The sequence below is a fragment of the Sabethes cyaneus genome, chromosome 3 (assembly GCF_943734655.1).
Source record: "Sabethes cyaneus chromosome 3, idSabCyanKW18_F2, whole genome shotgun sequence".
Lineage (NCBI taxonomy): Eukaryota > Metazoa > Arthropoda > Insecta > Diptera > Culicidae > Sabethes > Sabethes cyaneus.
This window is the reverse complement of record NC_071355.1, coordinates 103,704,714-103,727,769: the sequence shown is the minus strand read 5'-3', so window position 1 is coordinate 103,727,769 and position 23,056 is coordinate 103,704,714. Positions and strand designations below refer to the sequence as shown.

General features: G+C 43.1%; 1 protein-coding gene across 4 annotated transcripts in view; it reads left to right on the top strand.

The window, feature by feature from the left end:
* Positions 1–23,056, top strand: part of LOC128743285 (X-ray repair cross-complementing protein 6) — a 65,702-nt gene that overhangs the window by 9,963 nt on the left and 32,683 nt on the right. For 3 of the 4 annotated variants that reach the window (XM_053839831.1, XM_053839832.1, XM_053839830.1), the window contains exons 13-15: positions 20–295; positions 17,912–18,006; positions 18,074–18,348. In XM_053839831.1, coding sequence (XP_053695806.1) covers positions 20–295; positions 17,912–18,006; positions 18,074–18,348 — 646 coding nt within the window. Of the gene's footprint in view, positions 1–19; positions 296–368; positions 1,368–17,911; positions 18,007–18,073; positions 18,349–23,056 lie in introns of those variants that run through there. The other variant, XM_053839833.1, reaches the window with a different exon arrangement.

Sequence of the window (23,056 nt, the reverse complement as noted above, 5' to 3'; positions counted from 1 at the left end):
ATGCAATACTTGCTTTCAGAAAATCTTTAAATATAGGGGATGTTAAAGTTCTATTCACTGTCGATGAAATCGTAAACATTAAACAAATTTTCCCGCCTGGACTACGATTACTGGGATTTAAACCTCTTTCAAAGGTTTCACCTTTAAATCATATACGCAGTTCGTTGTTTATGTATCCAGATGAAAATAACATAGATGGTTCTAGCGTATTATTCAGGGCTCTTCATGAAAAATGTCTGAAGAAGCAAAAAGCGGCTTACTGTATGCTAACGATGCGTCGTAAACAGCAGTCCAAGTAAGTATTAGTAGATACTATACATATCAGCTTATTAGGCGTGATATATCGAAGTCTTATCAATGAAACACAGGCTAGGAACGCGGTATTGAAGTACAGTATCGATTTGCTTTTGGAAACAAACCTGGAATATTACCTGGAATGTACTCTAAATATGAAAAACTTATTTTTAAATGCTCTACAACTCTGCACTCGATAGAGATAGAAATGTCATTTCTTTAGCAAAATTGTTTATCTTTATATTTTCTATAACTTTGCCGAAGAAATCATGTGTCTATCTACGAACACAAAAGCCTTTCGCGAACGCGAAACATAAAACGTATGCTTGCCGTACTCTAATTTGGGTGGTTGGGGACAAGCGGAATCCGTACAAGTTTATAGTACTAACTTAAGCTTTAAGATGAAGCACTGATTTCATAAATCCACTTGCCCCATTTTACCCCATAGGCTCGTGAAGCTATGGAAATTTTAAGCTTGAATATGCGCTAACTCAGCAAGTAAAGGTCCAAGAGATTTGCGGTCTTCTGCAATAACGTGTATTTTGAGAGCTTCGATAATTGCCTAGAACATTGTATTCTTGTAAAATGCAACTAACAAAAGCTAAGTATGAAAAACCAATTTTTAAAGAAATTTTAAAGAATATGGCCTATAGTTCAGCACTCGATAAAGATAGAAATTTTATTTATTCAGCAAAGTTGCTTGTTTTTACTTACTTAACTTTGGCGAAGAAAATATGTCTATATTTCTTAACACAAAAAAGTTATTTTTTATTTTCATTATAGTAAGCGATGACTAACCTTTGACAGTTTTAGATTAAGGGGGATATTGATACGAACAAAAAAGCTGAAGACCATAAATGATAAAATGGAAACAAGAGACACTAGGAAAAAAGTTCCACTTTTCGCCCTTTTGGACTACTGTGCGTTGGTCTCCTGGATCCAGTTGAAGATTACCTTACAGAATACTTCGAGACTAATGCATAACAACGTGATGCCACGCCAGTTAAGCTAGGTCTCCTTTTTTACTTACTTACTTAATTGGCCTAACGTCTTATGACAAGGCCTGCGCAGTATAATTTCTCCATCTGTTTCGGTCCATGGCAACTGATCTCCAGTTCCGCGGGCACCCAGTGCTCGCCAGATCTCGCTCCACCTGGTCTTGCCACCTCGCTCGCTGTGCCCCTCTTCGTCTTGTTCCTACCGGATTTGATGCGAAAACCATTTTTGCAGGATAGTTGTCCGGCATTCTAGCAACATGTCCTGCCCAACGTATCCGTCCAGCTTTAACCACTTTCTGAATACTTGGTTCGCCGTAGAGACGCGCGAGCTCGTGGTTCATTCTTCGCCTCCATACACCGTTCTCTTGCACTCCGCCAAAGATGGTTCTTAGCACCCGCCGTTCGAAAACTCCGAGTGCTCGTAGGTCCTCTTCTAGCAATGTCCACGTTTCGTGCCCGTAGAGGACAACCGGTCTAATTAGCGTTTTGTACAGTGTGCACTTTGTACGGGGGCTCAGATTGTTCGACCGCAAGTGTTTGTGGAGTCCGTAGTAGGCCCGACTTCCGCTGATAATACGTCTTTTAATCTCACGGCTGGTATTGTTGTCCTCTGTTGCCAGCGAGCCAAGGTATACGAACTCGTCGACTACCTCGAACTCATCCCCGTCGATTACCACGGTGCTGCCCAAGCGAGCCCTGTCGCGCTCGGTCCCGCCCGCCAGCATATACTTCGTTTTAGACGTATTTATCTGCAATCCAATCTTCTCTGCTTCGCGTTTCAGTCTGGTGTACTGATCTTCCACCGCCTCAAATGTTCTGCCGACAGCATCCACGTCGTCAGCAAAGCAGATAAATTGACTGGATTTATTGAAAATCGTGCCCCGCATTTCGATCGCCGCTCGCCTTATAACACCTTCAAGCGCAATGTTGAATAGCAGGCAGGAAAGACCATCTCCTTGTCGAAGTCCCCTGCGAGATTCGAATGGGTTCGACAAACCACCCGAGATTCTCACACAGCACTGGATCCCATCCATCGTAGCCATGATAAGTCTAGTAAGCTTACCCGGAAAGCCGTTTTCGTCCAAAATTTTCCATAGCTCTTGTCGGTTTACGCTATCATATGCGGCTTTGAAATCGATGAACAGGTGGTGCGTGGGGACTCGGAATTCGCGGCACTTCTGGAGGATCTGCCGCAGGGTGAAGATTTGGTCTGTTGTAGACCGACCCTCCATGAAGCCGGCCTGGTAACTTCCCACAAATCTATTGGCTATTGGCGATAGTCGATGAAAGAGGACTTGGGACAGCACTTTGTAGGCGGCATTCAGGATAGTGATGGCTCGGTAGTTCTCACAATCCAGCTTATCACCTTTCTTGTAGATAGGGCAGATAACCCCGTCTTTCCACTCCTCCGGTAGTCGTTCCGTATCCCAAATCTTGACAATCAATTGATGCAGACAGCCGGCCAACTTGTCCGGGCCCATTTTAATAAGTTCCGCTCCAATGCCATCCCTTCCCGCTGCTTTGTTGTTCTTCAGCCGCTGGATGGCTTCTTTAACTTCCCTTATCGATGGGGGTGGCACATCTTCGTCGCTTGCTGCACCAATGTGGTCACTTCCTTCGCTATCATGGTCTTCCGCCTGCACGCCATTCAGGTGTTCATCGTAGTGCTGCTTCCACCTTTCGATCACCGCACGGTCATCAGTCAAGATACCTCCATCTTTATCTCTGCACATTTCGGCCCGCGGCACGAAGCCTTTGCGAGATCCGTTGAGTTTCTGATAGAACTTCCGTGTGTCGTGAAAGCGGTACAGCTGTTCGAGTTCTTCGCACTCCTTCTCCTCTTGGTGGCGCTTCTTTTCCTTGAAGAGTCGGGTTTGCTGCCTCCGCTTCTGTTTGTATCGCTCCACATTCTGACGGGTGGCTCTACGCAGCATTTGTACCCGCGCTGCGTTCTTCTCATCCAATATCTGCTGGCATTCCTCGTCAAACCATTCGTTACGTCGATTCGGTGCCACACTGCCTAGGACGTTCTCCGCTACGCTGTTAATGGCTGTTTTCACGGCATTCCAACAGTCTTCAAGAGGGGCTTCATCCAGCTCTCCCTCTTCCGGCAGCGCGGTTTCGAGAGATAACGCGTAGTTTTCGGCGACCTCTGGTTGCTTCAGTCGCGCTAGATTATACCGTGGCGGGCGGCGGTATCGTATGTTGTTCACAACAGATAGTTTTTGACGTATCCTTACCATCACTAGGTAGTGATCCGAATCAATGTTAGCGCCCGGATAGGTTCTGACGTCGATAATGTCTGAAAAGTGCCGACCATCTATCAGAACGTGGTCGATTTGTGATTCTGTCTGGGTGGGTGATCTCCAGGTGTACCGATGGTAGAGGTTATGCTGGAAGAAGGTACTACGTATGGCCATGTTCTTGGAGGCGGCGAAGTCGACAAGTCTTAGGCCGTTTTCGTTCGTTTGCGGGTGAGCGCTGAACCGTCCAATCACCGGTTTGAATTCCTCCTCCTGACCAACCTGAGCATTACAGTCCCCGATGATAATTTTGACATCATGTCTTGGGCAGCGGTCGTATTCACGCTCCAACTGCGCGTAGAATTCGTCTTTGTCATCATCAGTACTTCCGAGGTGAGGGCTGTGCACGTTAATTATGCTTATATTGAAGAATCGGCCCTTGATTCTTAATCTGCACATTCGGGGGTTGATCGGCCACCACCCGATCACCCGCTTCTGCATCTCGCCCATCACTATAAAAGCTGTGCCCAGCTCGTGTGTATTGCCGCAGCTCTGGCAGATGGTATGACCATCTCTATACGTACGTACCATCGTTCCTTTCCAGCATACCTCCTGCAGCGCTACGATGTCGAACTTGCGGCTCTTCACTTCTTTAGAAAGCACGTGGGTACTTCCGAGGAAATTTAGAGACCGACAGTTCCATGTTCCTAATTTCCAATCGTTAGTCCGTTTTCGTCGCCTGGGTCTTTGCCGATTGTTCCGATTAGAGTTATTATTATTACTTACGGAGTCCATTGCTTTGGTTTTTTTAGTGGTTCAGGCTTGCAAAGCCCGCAACCAACCCCACAGTATCGCCGGAGGGCCAACGTAGCTCGAAGGAGCCCTCCCCCCCTGTCAGCATACGACCTTGGTTTCCACCGGGGTTGGTTACCCGATCTCCACCCGAGGTTGCTCGTATCCCGGCTGGTACCACGAGGAGGTTGGGGTAGGAGTTGCTAGGTAAGAGGCTGTGAACCACTGTGGGGTCTATTTTATGCCCAGTGCACAAGGCACCGATGGTACGCATTACCTAGCCATTTACCTAGCCGTCTCCTTTTTTAGGGACTTTGATCAATATGCTCTTCAACCAGTCCACGCATATATTGCTGAAAAGCTGATGATCATCTGGGCTGACACAGATGGGTGGATGGAAGACATCATACTTCAATCCCGAAGTATTTGTGGAAGCGATCCGGAGAGAGTGCGGTGATCGCGGTATGCCCGATCCGAACGCTGATCATTTGGTTGAGGTACTGTCGCGAGCATGTGACGCTACCATGCCTAGGAAAGGTCGTCCTAGGTATGGCAGGTCACCGGCTTACTGGTGGACAGATGAAATTGCGGAACTCCGCGGAGCGTGCTTTCGTGCGAGGAGAATTATGCAAAGAGCTCATTCGGATGAAAGCAGGGCTGAATGTCGAGTAGCACTTGTTGCTGCACGCGCAGCGCTTAAGAGCGGGATAAAAGCTAGTAAACGAGCCTGCTTTGAAAGGTTATGTGCTAGTGCCAATGCGAACCCGTGGGGTGATGCCTACAGAGTCGTAATGGCAAAGACCAAGGGTGTGATGGCGCCCGCTGAGCAATCGCCAGAGATGCTGGAGCGGATCATCGAGGGCCTCTTTCCGCGCCACGAGCCAAGGCCCTGGCCCCAGGCCGCTGAGTCGTCCCACGGCCGACGTTCCAGTATCTCAGACCATAGCGTAGGATGGTCGGCCTCCCAGCCGAACATCCAAAGTAACGTGGGCGACGGCGGTTTGGAGGTCGGGGAGGAAGTGACGGTTACGAACGAGGAACTCATTGATATCGCTAAATCCCTAAAGGTGAGCAAGGCACCGTGGCCAGACGGTATCCCGAATATGGCCATAAAAGCGGCTATTTTAGAGGCTCCCGAATTATTCGGGGCAGTAATGAATAGATGCCTGGAAGCTGGCCACTTCCCGGACAGATGGAAGCGACAGAACCTGGTCCTATTGCCGAAGCCGGGAAAACCTCCGGGTGTCCCCTCGTCATATAGGCCGATCTGTCTACTCGATACTGCCGGCAAGGTGCTGGAGAGGGTTATCCTTAACAGACTCGTACAGTACACGGAGGGTACAAACGGTCTGTCAAGGAACCAATTCGGCTTCCGAAAAGGCAAATCTACGGTGGATGCCATCTTGTCTGTCACTAAGACAGCCGAGGTGGCAATTCAGCCCAAGAGGACAGGTATTCGTTATTGCGCAGTTGTCACGCTCGACGTGAGAAATGCGTTTAATAGCGCTAGCTGGGACTCCATAGCCAGCTCGCTTCGGAACGTCCAAGTGCCGGTGTCGCTGTACAGAATTCTGGAAAATTATTTCCAGAATCGTGTGCTATGCTACAACACGGAGGAGGGTCAGAAATGCGTTCCAATCACCTCAGGGGTTCCGCAAGGTTCCATACTGGGCCCGGTGTTGTGGAACGTCATGTATGACGAGGTGTTGAAGCTAAAGTTTCCGGTAGGGGTGGCGATTGTCGGCTTTGCGGACGATATCACCTTGGAAGTCTACGGTGAATCTATCAGAGAGGTTGAGTTGACGGCTGCCCACTCTATAAGCATTGTTGAAGATTGGATGCGATCCAGGAAACTGGACCTAGCGCATCATAAAACGGAGGTTATCGTGGTTAACAACCGCAAGTCGGTGCAGCAAGCAAATATCAGTGTCGGGGACTGCACTATTTCGTCAATGCGGTTCTTAAAACTCCTTGGAGTCATGGTCGATGACAAGCTCAAGTTCGGGAGCCACGTCGACTATGCCTGCAAGAAGGCTTCCACAGCTATTTCGGCATTGTCCCGTATGATGTCTAATAGCTCTGCGGTATATGGCAGCAAGCGAAGGCTTTTAGCCAACGTGGTCCAGTCCATACTCAGGTATGGCGGGCCGGTGTGGTCATCGGCGTTAGGTACCAAAAGCTATCTAGCCAAGCTGGAAAGCACCTATCGTCTCATGTGCTTAAGAGTGGCGAGTGCGTACCGCACAGTTTCACATGACGCAATCTGCGTCTTAGCGGGTATGATGCCTATTGGTATCATCATCAGCGAGGACGTAGAGTGCTTCAACCAACGTGGAACTAGAGGCATACGGAGTACCACAAGATCGGCCTCGATGATCACATGGCAGCGGGCATGGTCTGATTCCACAAAAGGCCGGTGGACACATAGACTTATCCCGGAACTATCCGGATGGGTCAACAGGCGTCATGGCGAAGTCAACTTCCACCTGACACAGATTCTGTCAGGGCATGGTTGTTTTAGACAGTATCTGCACAAATTTGGGCATGCGGAGTCCCCCGAGTGTCCCGAATGCGCGGACGTTGAGGAAACTGCAGAACATGCTTTCTTCATATGCCCTCGTTTCGAGGGCGTGAGAAGCAACATGATGGCAGTTAGCGGACAGGACACTACTCCGGATAACTTAGTCCAAAGGATGTGTTCTAGCTCGGACGTCTGGGGTGCGGTCAATGCGGCTGCTACCCAGATCGTACTTGAGCTACAAAACCGCTGGAAAGCCGATCAACAGCGAATAAACAGCCTAACTACCATAGTCCAGTAGTTATCTAAGAGCGTGCGTTAAGCACAATAGCCCCTCCCTGAAGTAATACCGATAAGGTGGTTCCAGGGGGGATTGAGGCTGGAGACTCGAGTAGGGTTTTAGTGGGTCTGGATCTTCACGATCTTCACGGGATACCAAACCCCACTCCCTGAGCTGTCTTCTCAGGTGTCTGATAGCAGATTTCCCTACTCGTTAAAAAAAAAAAAAAAAAAAAAAAAGATGGGTCAGCTTTGAGTATCTCGGCTGAAATACAGTGTATTCCTGCCGCTCGATTGGATTTCATACTCTTGATGCCTGCTTCAATTTCATCTAACGATGGTGCCTCCGATTAATTGACGCGATTAATGCGACGAACTATTGGTGTCATTCGCTGCTGGCTTTGTTGGCCTCTGACAATTGAAACTCGGAAGAGCTGTTTAAAATGTTCAGTACATCACTTTAGCTATTCTGTACGGTTAGTCAGTAGCTGCCCAGCTTTGTTCTTCTGCGGCATCTTTAAACTCATCCTAACACCATTAAGGTAGCGAGAAATATCGTACAACAAACGGATATCACCACTGGCGGCGACGGTTTCTCCTTGTTCGGCTAGAGAGTTAGTTCAGACTCTCTTGTCCCACCTATAAGTTGGTTTACCAGCCCTCACCAGTTCGGCGTATCGTTGACGGGCACGTTGCTTGCTCAATGCCGGCATTCGCCTCTCCGCTCGTCGATCTTCTTCCAAGCATTATCCGAGATCCACTTCCTCCGACCGTCACGCGCTTTGTCGAAGGTTTCGTCACTCGTGATGTCGTGATGAAGACGTTCTTGATACTGGTCCGTTGGTCTTCGATGGTTCCGCCAAGTGGCAACTCCGATGCTCGGGATTCAAGTTGTTCGACAAAGACCTTTTTACCTCAGGATTCTCCAATCGGTGGACGACGGAACGGTACTCAACTTTCCCCTCCCGTCGTTGGACACGTGCCACGCGCATACGTATCTCAGTAATAACAAAGTGATGGTCGGATTTAATATCAGCGCTGCGTTTGTTGCGTATATCAAAAAGGCTCCTTCGCTATTTTCGGCCATGCAGATGTTGATTTAATTTTCTGTTCGGCCGTTGCAGGAAACCCAAGTAACTTTATGTGCTTATGGGAAAGAGAGATCCAACAATGTTACCACAAAGTTCTGTAAACAGGCCCTCGTTTTCGCTCATCTCTTCTAGGTCATGACATCTCATAACGCGTTCAAGGTCCGCGTTGTTTGAGTCAATCTTCGCGTTGAAGTCGTGCAAGTGGATTTGGATGTCCTCCTTCGGGATTTTCTTAATCACGCTGTTCAGCTGGCTGGAGAAACTGTTTATCCTGCAGGTAGAAAGCATCTGTTGGCGTATAGCACTGGCTTGCTGTAAGGTTTCTAACCTGTGTTCTGAATCTGGCAACTATTATTCTTTTGTTTACCGGTTTACACTTTATCAGGGTCGCATGTGCCCCTGGGCTTAGTAGGAATCCAACTCGTCTTTCTAAAGTAGCATTTTCACCTCGTATGCCAGAGTATAGAAAAATTTGTCCGGGTAATGCCTTGCGTTCGCCAGTGACTGGCCAACAGACCTCGCTCTGCCCCAGGATTTCAAGCTTCAGGCGTCAGCATCCCTTGCAAGTTGAGCCAACTTGCCCTGTTGGGCAAGGGTCAGTATATTTCATGTTCCGATTCATGTCCGTGTTTTCATTGCCAATAATCCAGGGGTGACATTGCGATTCTCGTTCCGAGTGATTTTAGTTCGTTTCGACCACGTTAAGCGAATGGGCGAAACGAACCAAAATCTCCCGAAACGAGAATCGCAATGTCACCCCAGATCGATTCCTTCTTTCATTTTCTTTAACGTAGAATTTTCGGGTACAGTAGGCTGATAGCCTAAGGTCCCTATCCCCCTGACGGGGCTGCCATCTTAGAGTGGGATGAAGCTACTGGGCGCCCTTTTCTGTTGTTGCCTTCGAAAGTACCACCGATAGTGTCACACTTTCTCCAGAGACGTAAATCTGCTTCCAAACCGTATTTTGATTTAAAAATTCAACAGACTGGCAACATTCTCTTTGTTTCTATAATGGTCCATCTGACATAAAACTAACCTTTGTGAAATTAATGGATTTTTTCAAAATCTATCTATCAGTTCTGATAAATAAACAATTGAACTGCTATTGTATCGTGTCGTGGGTCAATGTCTCTGATATTGTGATGAAGCTTACTTTTTCAATTTACTTTTTTTTTGTAGTATACTAGCTGACTCGGCGAACTTCGTGTTGCCACAAATTAAACTATGCTTGTGCTGTACATAAATTGTAAATCTCGGATGACCTTTGTCATGATCTCGTGTTTTGCAAGTCTCTGAGGAGTTCAACCTTAGATGATTCATATTGGCAATTATGTAAAACTATAAAACCATGGATAGTTTAATATACAAATTTTCAATTTTTCCTCACAGTAAAGTAAAAAGCAACTCCCTCTCCATTGCTACGCCACATAAAATAAAGTTGATAGTGTTGGGGAGTACAAACCGTACTATCAGGGACCCCACTGTACGTGCGTGAGTGACCGGCGATCAAGGTGGCACCGGCTTAGCGCACTAATCCATAATACGCCTTTATGTGGGATTAAGCATTCATTACATGCGACAATTGGACATTGTTCGCCGAAACTTATATAAGCATGCTAAGCAAGACGCTTAAGCACTCCGCGTCGTGATTCCCCCAGCAGTCGTCGTGCTGTCTGTGCATATATTGTATATAGTTGTTCTTGTATAAATATTGTAAATATAGTTAAAGTCTGTAGTTAAATGTGGTGGTTTATCATAAGGCAGTGTGTCCGAACGTTCTAACAGCCGACGAGCGTGGCTGTAACCAGCGCAAGCGCGCCCAAGGAAACTGATTGCCTAGGATAGGCAAAACACCAACCAAGGGGAAACCTTCCCCCCTTTCACCCTGCGCCGATGGAGGAAACAGGAAAATAACATACAGTCCACTCGCTCCCAACCGTGCTTTCGAACAGATAGCATTTGAATATTCACCGAGATTGTATAACATTTTGTCGAACACCATTTCGCGGAAAACCAATTCTCGATTGACCATAACACGGAATATAGTTTTTCGCGGAAAGTACCATTTCATGTCAGGGTATGCTTTCACATGGTAAAACAGAGAAACGAGTGATTATAGATAAGCACTTTAACTTTATTATATGAACTCAGTGTTTACGTACGAACGGCAAGTGAATGAAAGAAGAGTAAAAACCTGATTTAGTCCACCTAGTGGTGAAAGGAACCTTTGTTATACGGTCTTACTTGCTATTTGAGATAGAAATCAACACGTCTTCGGAACATAATTCATCTATTGGTTAACGATGCCTAGTGCGTTGGTTTACGTTGGAAATTTGAATAAAATAGGAGCACTTATAAATTTTGATAGATCCTTTTTTCAAGAAATTTCTGAGTAAGTTGTTACTAATGTGAGTAAGTGCAAGTAAAAGTAAGTTGTAAGAGGAAATAATGTTCTTTAACATATACATTGCATAGTAAAGGTCTTTTAAATGCCATATTGTTATAAAGTTACAAATCGTGGTTTAACTAACGTATATTCTTCAATAAACTTGTTATGAGCAAATGTCAGAATTACTTTTTATGATCAAAGTTCTACAGTTCCTAAACAAGCAAACATAGAGCTATACTATATTCAGCAAAGTTGTGTATTTTAACTATTTGTACAACTTTGTAATACATACATGAACCAGTCATACAACAATTACAAAAAGAGCTAAAATAGAAAAACTGATTTTAAAAACTCATTTACAATAAATAAAATTTTTCCATCTTCGCTGAAGAGATAGAAGGTTACTGTCTTCAGCAAAATTTCTTGTAATAAAATGCTCTAAAACTTTGCAGAAGACATCAATGCGTAATATTAAAAGTGAAGAAAAATAATTTTTTTATTTCACTTTTAGGGGGATTAATCAAAATTTAAATTCTACCAGACGATAGAGCTTTCAATTTCAAGAAACTCTTCCAAAGGTTCGATAAACCTAAGACCAAGTTTTCACAGGCAAAGCTCTAGTGCGCACGTTTTTTTTGATTTAGAGGCTATTGTGCGCGCGAGTAACCGTATTACAAAAGTTGGCGCGAGTGTTCGAGGGTTAAAATCTTTTGACCGGCAAAACCAATTCTTCTGAAATTTTGCAGATACATTCGTAGTGTCAAAACCTTTCGTTTGATACTAAAATAATTGAAACTTGATACATTATCTTAGTTGCAATCATTCTAAATTATTATTAATTTTGATGTGTTGTACACGATTGCTCATAACTTTCAAATTAAAAGTCCAATCAAAAAACAAATCAATAGTGATCTATTCGACTATATTATTTGCCAAATGAAAGTAATAGCACATAAATCGGTTTGGTCATCTCTGAGAAACAGGCGTTCATTTGAACCTTGTCAAAACTGGTTTTTAAGGGCAACTTTTAAACTACTTCTTTTGGAGCTTTCTTTTGGTATCAAGATCGTTGAAATCGGCTATGTGGTTTTTGAGAAACTCGTGTCACGTAATTTTCACATTTTTGCTTATAACTTTTAAACGAAATGCCGGACCACGAAACAATTCAATAGTGATATACTAGGTAATAATACCCTTCAAACAAGAGTAATAGCGTTCAAATCAGTTGAGCCTTCTCCGAGAAATAGGCGATAGAAAATCAGAGCCTCACACACACACACACACACACACACACACACACACACACACACACACACACACACACACACACTCACACACACACACTCACACACACACACTCACACACACACACTCACACACACTCACACACACTCACACACACACACTCACACACACTCACACACACACACACACACACTCACACACACACACACTCACACACTCACACACTCACACACACACACACACACACACACAGACATTGCTCAGTTTGTCGAGCCCTATCGATTGGTATAAAGTCATACAACAATTACAAAAAGAGCTAAACTAGAAAAACTGATTTTACAAATTCAGAAACAATAAATAAGATTTCTCTGTCTTCGCTGAAGAGATAGAAGGTTACAGTCTTCAGCAAAATTTCTTGTAATAATATGCTCTAAAACTTTGCAGAACACTTCAATGTGTTATATTGAAACTGAAGAAAAATAATTTTTTTATTTCACTTTTAGGGGGATTAATCAAAATTTAAATTCTACCAAATGACAGAGCATTCAATTTCAAGAAACTCTTTCAAAGGTTCGATAAACTTAAAACCAAGTTTTCCTAGTCAAAACTCTAGTGCGCACGTTTTCTTTGGTTTTGGCTATTGCGCGCGAGTAACTGTGTTGCAAAAGTTGGCGCGAGCGTTCGAGGATTAATATCTTTTTACCGGTAAAACCAATTGTTATGAAATTTTGCATATATATTCGTAGTGTCAAAATCTCTCGTTTGATATTAAAATAATTGAAATCAGGTAAATTATCTTGGTTAAAATCATTATAAATTATTGTTAATTTTGGTGTGGTGTATACGATTGCTCATAACTTTCAAATTAAACGACCAATCAAAAAACCATTCAATAGTGATCTATTCGGCTATATTACCTGCCAAATAAAACTAATAGCGCATAAATTGGTTTGGCCATCTCTGAGAAACAGGCGATCATTTGAACCTTATTAAAAGTGGTTTTTAAGGCTAACTTTTAAACTGCTTGTCCGTTTTCAATAAAATTTGGTAAAAAGTTTAGCAATAGCAAGAGCTTTCGTTTGGTAGTAAGATCGTTAAAATTGGTTGCGTAGTTCCGGAGAAACGCGTGTCACGTAGTTTTCACATTATTACTTATAACTTTTAAACGAAACGTCGGACCGCAAAGTAATTCAATAGTGATATACTAGGCAATAATACCTTTCAAACAAAAGTAACAGTAGTCAAATCGGTTCAGCCACCTTCGTGAAACAGACGATAGAAAATGAGCTGCACACACACACATACACACACACAGACATTGCTCAATTCGTCGAGCTCTATCGATTGGTATATGTGACTCGGCCCTCCGGGCTACGGATCAACTTCGTGTTTTTCGACCAACTCCTAAACCTTTGTTATATAGTATAACAAAGGTAATATATAGTATAACAAAGGTAAAACATATAATGCTGCTGCTACTTGAGCGTGTCAGTTTACTTCTCGCTCTGGCAGCACAGGAAGGTCGTCGAAGGATCGTTGTTCCTTCCAATACTCCTCTTCAACGATCCCCTATGATATCTGTAAAATGTCCAACTGCATGAGCGTTTTATACCAGACACCATTTCATATTACTTTTAAAACTTTTAAATTGATTTACAATGGCCTAAATTCCAAAAATCGCGTAAAAACCGCGTAAATTCCGAAAACCGCGTAAAAAAAACTGCATAAATTCCGAAAACCGCGTAAACTCCGAAAACCGCGTAAAAATACTCGCATAAAAAGCGACTTTAGTGCTCAAGTCGCTTTTTACGCGAAGGATACGTCCCGCGTAAAAAAACCGCGTAAATTCCGAAAATCGCGTAAAAAAAACGCGTAAATTCCGAAAACCGCGTAAAAAGCGACTTCAGTGTACTCCAGACGGACTAGTCTATGTTGGCCGGTTGAACACTGGTTGGCCAGTACTGTCTTTAGATAGGTTTCTAAAATCAAACAAATTGACTTTAGTACGATGTGGTTGTTCATGGTGACTGAATATGTGTCTGAAGACGTGTGATAAGGTCGGATTAATAGGTACGTCACGTCGAGTTCTTTTTAGTTAAAAACAGGTCGGGAAACAAATTTGAACTTCGTAATGCTTTATCGATTTTAAGATCAAGATTTTTAGTATGCCATTATATTATATTTTTCGCTATTGAAATAATAATAGACTTAATAATACTTAAACCTATTAGAAAACTTTATGAATTTTCAATATATGGGTATATGTTGCCCTCAAACTCTTACTGGTTCGCTTACCTTTTTCTTTTTAGCTGTACCTGGATTCTCTGTAGCCCGTCACATCACCTGAATCAGTTATTAGTCCATATTGTTGTTGTTGTTGTTGTCATGTTGTTCTAGATTCTTTTTTGTTTAGGTCGTTTTAAATTGTCGACATTTACTCGGTCTTATAGCAAAAACAAACTGAAAGAAAAAAAAAGACAAAAACCCCTTTGGTGATTTTGCGAATAGGCGGACATTTTCTCAACTGCGAACTGCGAATTAATCAATCAATCAATCAATCACAAGACTGAGCTCGTTTATTTCTCGCTTCCCTCTTTTCATTTCGATACCGATTTCTCGGTCCGGAGAGTATGTGACCCTATGTCTGCTGCTTCTCATTTTTATAAAACATATTTTTCTCTGTTCACCCCGCTCGATCCCTACATCTTCCCCTAACTCTACTCTACACTGTGAACTTGATAAAGAATATTATCCTTGTGACTTACAGATTTCCAAGTTTTCCTCTAAGGACTCATGGAAATGAGGTTTCCGTTACTACCTAGCGGTACAGAGGATGTAGTGGAACTAGTAGTATCACGTTTGCCAACGCTACCTGTCAGTTTTCCTCTCGGGGCAATATATTCTTGTACTACCCTCCCAGGGGAACAATACTTCTTACTTTCCTCTCGGGGAAATGTATTTTTGCATGACCCTCTCGGGGGAATAATACTTCCTACTTTCTCTCGGGGAAATGTATTCTTGCATGACCGTCTCAGGGAAATAATTCTTCTTATTTTCCTCTCGGGAAAATGTATTCTTGTACGACCCTCTCAGGGGAATAATTCTTCTTATTTTCCTCTCGGGGAAATGTATTCTTGTACGACACTCTTAGGGGAATAGTACTTCCTATTTACCTCTAAGGGAAATATATGTAAATATAGGAAACATTATGTAATTAGCCATTACACCATTTTACTATAGCTGCCATAACTAGCAGCAAAATATTTACAATTGCATTTATAATATATTGATTTCTTTGCACTTTAAAAACATAGCTACATTTTTGATAAATACGAATACCGAATACTTCTTTAAAAAAACAAAATCTAAGGTGTAAAATATACATCGTTCTCTAGAAATGACCAAACGAATAAATGAAGCTAATATAACTTAAGCGTTTTGCTAATAAAAACAAAACTGCATAAATATTTAACGATTAGGTGTTGTTAGCTTAATATAGTATAAACCACCTATTACCCGGTTTTGAATACCTAACATCAATTTCAACTAAGGTTTTTGCTTATAGAAATGCTTATTTCTCAACCTAAGAAAATTGTAAAATATTTTTGTAAACTATAAATTATTTTTGAATGAATCAGGCATTTCATATTTGATGTTTGATACATCACATCAGCATCCGACTTCATAATTCATCCCGCTGCAAACAGTGGGCAGAGAGCAACCAAAAAAATCAAAGGACTGGCAACCCTATCCCTACTCAATGTGTTTGACTGCAGCCAACATCTACTGCCGGCGTGGGTATTATTTGCAAAAATCTGATTTGAAAATACTACCCATCTGCCAGCATACCGGCTTTGTAGAGTGAAATGAATAGAACGTATAGCGGTGTCATGCTGTTTCATTTACGCAAATGGTTAGATGACTGCAAAAACATGGCTGCCTAGCAGGACCGTGGAATAAATTCCTTCCACTCACCTGCTGCCGCGCGATGCCATACTACCCACACACACACCCCACGCTTATTTCCTACTGCTGTTTCGTTTATGTATGTGCCACGTTGCTTCCGCAAGCTTTCATTATTCATCGCGCTGCCATACTTTTCACACACACACACACATCGTTACGCCATGCCCCCTGCTTATTTCCTACTGCTGTTTCGTTTATGTATGTGTCACATTGCTTCCGCGAGCTTCCCAGGGTTTCTAACTTCACACAAATTAGAACAAGAGGCCCCAGCCCGCGCATATTCCAAATGGACACTTTACACATATTCAATCATCCTGTTCTTCCGTGTCAACAAACACAACCCATCTGACTGGTTTTTCACCGCTATTAACTTCCTATCAATGAAAAATCAATTAACACACGAGGCAATACTTCAGCCTCTAGCAAGTATATCATTCAAGAACACAATTCACTAAGCATCTACCAACTTGCGCCATTGTGGTGATTTTGCGTATAGGCCGACATTTTCTCAACTGCGAACTGCGAATTAGTAAAACACGTATTTACGCGGTACAATCAATCACAAGACTGAGCTCGTTTATTTCTCGCTTCCATCTTTTCATTTCGATACCGCTTTCTCGGTCCGGAGAGTAAGTGACCCTATCTCTGCTGCTTCTCATTTTTATAAAACATATTTTTGTCTGTTCACCCCGCTCGATCCCTACAGGCTTCCCCACGTTTGGCATCACTAGTGTGCACCTTTCATTTGTGTAAAGATACGGACCAGCCCTGGGACCTGGTTGCAGTGAAGCAATCCTCAAGGTTATGCCATGCCCAGGGGTAGTGGCCCAGTAAACCATTTGGTTTGTATATCTCGATTGCAACTGAGATATACGAAATCATATCTGAACGAAAAAGTTATATTTCACGCCATATAAGAACATATATGTACCAAAGTGGAGGCGCTATACGTGCGAAAATTTTGACAATTATTTGTAATTCTATTTTGCGTAGTTTTTATAACTTTAAGTTTCCTGAATATAAGATTAAGATATAATCAAATATTGCAATCGTCTATACTGCTTTATAATTCACAGTCATGAATTGTATATGAAGACACGCACGACTGCAAAACAACTTATTGTTCACTTCGATTTGACATACTCTAATCATTATACAATTCCAATGTGAAATTGACATGAAAAGGATTTAATGTGAACTTTCTATTACGATTTTGTGTTATCTGGGGGACGGCTTGACAAAATTAAAGCCATAAACGCGCGATCGGTCAAACCCTCGTTCATCATTTCCAAACAATTATGAAAAACAGTCATTTCATTAAGATGCACTAGGAGATTTTCCTCCTCACTCAGTCGCAATGAGCAAAGCTGTCGTAGAATATGCGATGTAGTGGAAAGACGACGCTTCGTGAATTTGCTTCAGCGCGTCCAACATTCCCTTTGCATGTTGCTTCCAGATCATATGCACTAGTTGTGAATCCTCAACAACCAGCCCAATCATTGCTCGAGCTTTACCGTCTTTTGCACACTACTCTGGCGTTACAGGATCTGGCTTCACATCATTCACAACACTCAGCAAATCATCTTTTATAGCGTTTTTGTTTTTTAACCTGGGTTAGTTCCAACTCGACCACTCTGAATAAACAAACATTTACGGGAGAATAAACAAACGTTTTCAGATTGTCAGTGTATTATTCATGGCGGGGTTGGAACTAGTATTGCCCGTTTCTTTGGTAACAAAACGCGCTGCTCGTTTTTTTGATAGTTTGAAATCGTTCGCAGAAAGAATCTGCTTGGCTGTATGTAAGTTATAAGTATATATTATGCTTGTCTAGCACGTAAGCTATTGATTTACTCGATAAAATAAACGATGGTTGCCCCCGCGACGATTCTGGCGACGGTTATAATTCATCTCGTACGAAAGGGTGGGAAATTGACAATATTATGTCGAGCAAAGCGACACTCAGCGTGACTTACAGAATAGAATCCTAATCTGGAATGGAACTCAATGGAAATTAATATAAAATGTCTTGCTTGATACATACAGTAATCTAATTCGATGCAATTTTTCTTTTCTTTTTTTAATCCGGTATGTAGATTGATCGCTCTTATTCCCCAACAACATTGTGTAGATGATGACGGTGAACCATTTCGACACAGCGGATTCCGAATTGAGTTTATACCTTATGCAAGTAGGAAAGATTTTTATTAAGATTCGAAAATAAATTATAATCATTCTCGTTTTTCTATGTTATTTAGCTGATATAAGAAAATTGGAAGTGTTCGAGCGGCATATTCCGGAAGTCAGTGAGGAGCAAGTAGATGTATTTAAAGCAATTACAAAAAAAATTCGCTTCAAATTTAATCCAGCACAATTCGAAAATCCAGTTCTCTCAACGATTTTTACAAATATAGAGGCGCTGCTTTTCAATAGAACGGATCCAATAGAATACGATTCTACGAAGCCTGACAACGATAGGATCGAAGCTAAAATTCATTGTTTCGTCAATACTTTACGGAATATTTTCGGAGAGGTAAATATGAACATTTTAAGTGTTTAAATATTAAACATTTATGCTTAAAAAACATCTATTAAGCCTATGTACGTAAATTTAGTCAAACCATATTTAATCAACTTATGAATGAACAATATTTAAAAAATCGTTTGTCCAAAACTAATTTCCCGATTTTCTCGGAAATCACCTGTTCTTTATTCTTTACTGACCCGACAAACTTCGTATTGCCACAAATTAAACTGTGTTGTACACATAAATCGTGAATCTCGGATGACCTTTGTCACAATCTCGAGTTTTGCAAGTTTCTGAGGAGTTCATGGGTAATTTAATATACAAATTTTCAATTTTTCCTCACAGTAAAGTAGAAAACAACTCCCCCATTGCTTAGCCAGATAAAATAATCCAGAAAGCATTTAAATATTCGCCATGACTGTATAACACTAGCTGACCCGACAAACTTTGTATAGCCATTAATCAAACTGTGTTGTACATAAATCATGAATCTCGGATGATCTTTGTCACAATCTCGAGTTTTGTAAGTTTCTGAGGAGTTCAACCCTAGATGATTTATTTTGGCAGTTACGTAACTATGAAAGCATCCCAGGTAACCAATAAGCATCACCAATGCTATTCAAAAGTTTCTGAGGAGTTCATGGGTAATTTAATATACAAATTTTCAATTTTTCCTCACAGTAAAGTAGAAAACAACTCCCCCATTGCTTAGCCAGATAAAATAATCCAGAAAGCATTTAAATATTCGCCATGACTATATAACACTAGCTGACCCGACAAACTTTGTATAGCCATTAATTAAACTGTGTTGTACATAAATCATGAATCTCGGATGATCCTCGGAGCAATGAGGGGAGATTGCTTAGCCAAAAAAGCGGATAGCAATATTCGCCGAATAATATTTCGCGAAAAACCTTAAGCGAAATGTACCATTTCACGGAAAACTTTTCCGTGGAAAGTACCATTTCGCAGGGATGATCCTCTCCTTACTCACTGTCGCTCGTTCGGACCCAACTAAAGGAAAGTAATAGAGGTCAGTAGACCTAGGAATACAATAAAACTTAGACAGTGGAGATTTCTATGGTGGGTTACCCTCCCCCAGTGGCCGGCGCTTCCGACGGCGTGTCGCCAGCAATGATCTAGTGTTACTATAGATAGTTTTTGTGGTCTTGTTATTGACTAATGTTTTATAGAAGAGTCTCGAATTTCTCGAGTACGATTTGTTTTTGAGCTACGCAAAAATTTATGTTTTATTTGAAAATCCTTATCCCCCTACCACTGGGTGAGAGGTCTCTAACCATCATAAAATAAATTCAAGACTCCAAAATCCCCCACATGTCAAATTCGATTTGCTTGATTAGTTCTCGAGTTATGAGGAAGTTTGTATCCCATGCAACAATGTGCGCTTTATTGTACTCTTATGGTGGTCTTCAAGAGCCATTTTGGTACTAAATGTCATCATAAGAGTGCAATAACACCCAAGTTATTGCTTGGAATTTCATTTATATAGGAGTCCCCCTTCTTAAAAGAGGTAGGGGTCATAATTCACCATAGAAAAAATTTCTGCCTCCTAAAACCACCACATCCCAAATTTGGTTCCATTTGCTTGATTAGTTCTCAAGTTATGAGAAAATTTGTATTTCATTTGTATGCCCCCCCCCTGACAGGGGAACCATAGAAAAAAAATTTGCCTCCAAAAACACCAACATGCCCAATTTGGTTCCATTTACTTGATTAGTTGCTTGAGTTATAAGGAAATTTGGAGCGGTACAAAGCTTTCAAACAATGAGGATCTTTGAACTCCCGTCCTATTTTTGCGATGAACCCAAGTTGCTTGCTTGCTTTAGAAACAACTTCCGTTCGGTGCCTATTTTATCAGGAGAGTTTAACTTAACTTTTGAGTCATGTTTCAAAAAACATTTGGTGGTCTGTCTGTCTGTCTGTCTGTCTGTCTGTCTGTCTGTCTGTCTGTCTGTCTGTCTGTCTGTCTGTCTGTCTGTCTGTCTGTCTGTCTGTCTGTCTGTCTGTCTGTCTGTCTGTCTGTCTGTCTGTCTGTCTGTCTGTCTGTCTGTCTGTCTGTCTGTCTGTCTGTCTGTCTGTCTGTCTGTCTGTCTGTCTGTCTGTCTGTCTGTCTGTCTGTCTGTCTGTCTGTCTGTCTGTCTGTCTGTCTGTCTGTCTGTCTGTCTGTCTGTCTGTCTGTCTGTCTGTCTGTCTGTCTGTCTGTCTGTCTGTCTGTCTGTCTGTCTGTCTGTCTGTCTGTCTGTCTGTCTGTCTGTCTGTCTGTCTGTCTGTCTGTCTGTCTGTCTGTCTGTCTGTCTGTCTGTCTGTCTGTCTGTCTGTCTGTCTGTCTGTCTGTCTGTCTGTCTGTCTGTCTGTCTGTCTGTCTGTCTGTCTGTCTGTCTGTCTGTCTGTCTGTCTGTCTGTCTGTCTGTCTGTCTGTCTGTCTGTCTGTCTGTCTGTCTGTCTGTCTGTCTGTCTGTCTGTCTGTCTGTCTGTCTGTCTGTCTGTCTGTCTGTCTGTCTGTCTGTCTGTCTGTCTGTCTGTCTGTCTGTCTGTCTGTCTGTCTGTCTGTCTGTCTGTCTGTCTGTCTGTCTGTCTGTCTGTCTGTCTGTCTGTCTGTCTGTCTGTCTGTCTGTCTGTCTGTCTGTCTGTCTGTCTGTCTGTCTGTCTGTCTGTCTGTCTGTCTGTCTGTCTGTCTGTCTGTCTGTCTGTCTGTCTGTCTGTCTGTCTGTCTGTCTGTCTGTCTGTCTGTCTGTCTGTCTGTCTGTCTGTCTGTCTGTCTGTCTGTCTGTCTGTCTGTCTGTCTGTCTGTCTGTCTGTCTGTCTGTCTGTCTGTCTGTCTGTCTGTCTGTCTGTCTGTCTGTCTGTCTGTCTGTCTGTCTGTCTGTCTGTCTGTCTGTCTGTCTGTCTGTCTGTCTGTCTGTCTGTCTGTCTGTCTGTCTGTCTGTCTGTCTGTCTGTCTGTCTGTCTGTCTGTCTGTCTGTCTGTCTGTCTGTCTGTCTGTCTGTCTGTCTGTCTGTCTGTCTGTCTGTCTGTCTGTCTGTCTGTCTGTCTGTCTGTCTGTCTGTCTGTCTGTCTGTCTGTCTGTCTGTCTGTCTGTCTGTCTGTCTGTCTGTCTGTCTGTCTGTCTGTCTGTCTGTCTGTCTGTCTGTCTGTCTGTCTGTCTGTCTGTCTGTCTGTCTGTCTGTCTGTCTGTCTGTCTGTCTGTCTGTCTGTCTGTCTGTCTGTCTGTCTGTCTGTCTGTCTGTCTGTCTGTCTGTCTGTCTGTCTGTCTGTCTGTCTGTCTGTCTGTCTGTCTGTCTGTCTGTCTGTCTGTCTGTCTGTCTGTCTGTCTGTCTGTCTGTCTGTCTGTCTGTCTGTCTGTCTGTCTGTCTGTCTGTCTGTCTGTCTGTCTGTCTGTCTGTCTGTCTGTCTGTCTGTCTGTCTGTCTGTCTGTCTGTCTGTCTGTCTGTCTGTCTGTCTGTCTGTCTGTCTGTCTGTCTGTCTGTCTGTCTGTCTGTCTGTCTGTCTGTCTGTCTGTCTGTCTGTCTGTCTGTCTGTCTGTCTGTCTGTCTGTCTGTCTGTCTGTCTGTCTGTCTGTCTGTCTGTCTGTCTGTCTGTCTGTCTGTCTGTCTGTCTGTCTGTCTGTCTGTCTGTCTGTCTGTCTGTCTGTCTGTCTGTCTGTCTGTCTGTCTGTCTGTCTGTCTGTCTGTCTGTCTGTCTGTCTGTCTGTCTGTCTGTCTGTCTGTCTGTCTGTCTGTCTGTCTGTCTGTCTGTCTGTCTGTCTGTCTGTCTGTCTGTCTGTCTGTCTGTCTGTCTGTCTGTCTGTCTGTCTGTCTGTCTGTCTGTCTGTCTGTCTGTCTGTCTGTCTGTCTGTCTGTCTGTCTGTCTGTCTGTCTGTCTGTCTGTCTGTCTGTCTGTCTGTCTGTCTGTCTGTCTGTCTGTCTGTCTGTCTGTCTGTCTGTCTGTCTGTCTGTCTGTCTGTCTGTCTGTCTGTCTGTCTGTCTGTCTGTCTGTCTGTCTGTCTGTCTGTCTGTCTGTCTGTCTGTCTGTCTGTCTGTCTGTCTGTCTGTCTGTCTGTCTGTCTGTCTGTCTGTCTGTCTGTCTGTCTGTCTGTCTGTCTGTCTGTCTGTCTGTCTGTCTGTCTGTCTGTCTGTCTGTCTGTCTGTCTGTCTGTCTGTCTGTCTGTCTGTCTGTCTGTCTGTCTGTCTGTCTGTCTGTCTGTCTGTCTGTCTGTCTGTCTGTCTGTCTGTCTGTCTGTCTGTCTGTCTGTCTGTCTGTCTGTCTGTCTGTCTGTCTGTCTGTCTGTCTGTCTGTCTGTCTGTCTGTCTGTCTGTCTGTCTGTCTGTCTGTCTGTCTGTCTGTCTGTCTGTCTGTCTGTCTGTCTGTCTGTCTGTCTGTCTGTCTGTCTGTCTGTCTGTCTGTCTGTCTGTCTGTCTGTCTGTCTGTCTGTCTGTCTGTCTGTCTGTCTGTCTGTCTGTCTGTCTGTCTGTCTGTCTGTCTGTCTGTCTGTCTGTCTGTCTGTCTGTCTGTCTGTCTGTCTGTCTGTCTGTCTGTCTGTCTGTCTGTCTGTCTGTCTGTCTGTCTGTCTGTCTGTCTGTCTGTCTGTCTGTCTGTCTGTCTGTCTGTCTGTCTGTCTGTCTGTCTGTCTGTCTGTCTGTCTGTCTGTCTGTCTGTCTGTCTGTCTGTCTGTCTGTCTGTCTGTCTGTCTGTCTGTCTGTCTGTCTGTCTGTCT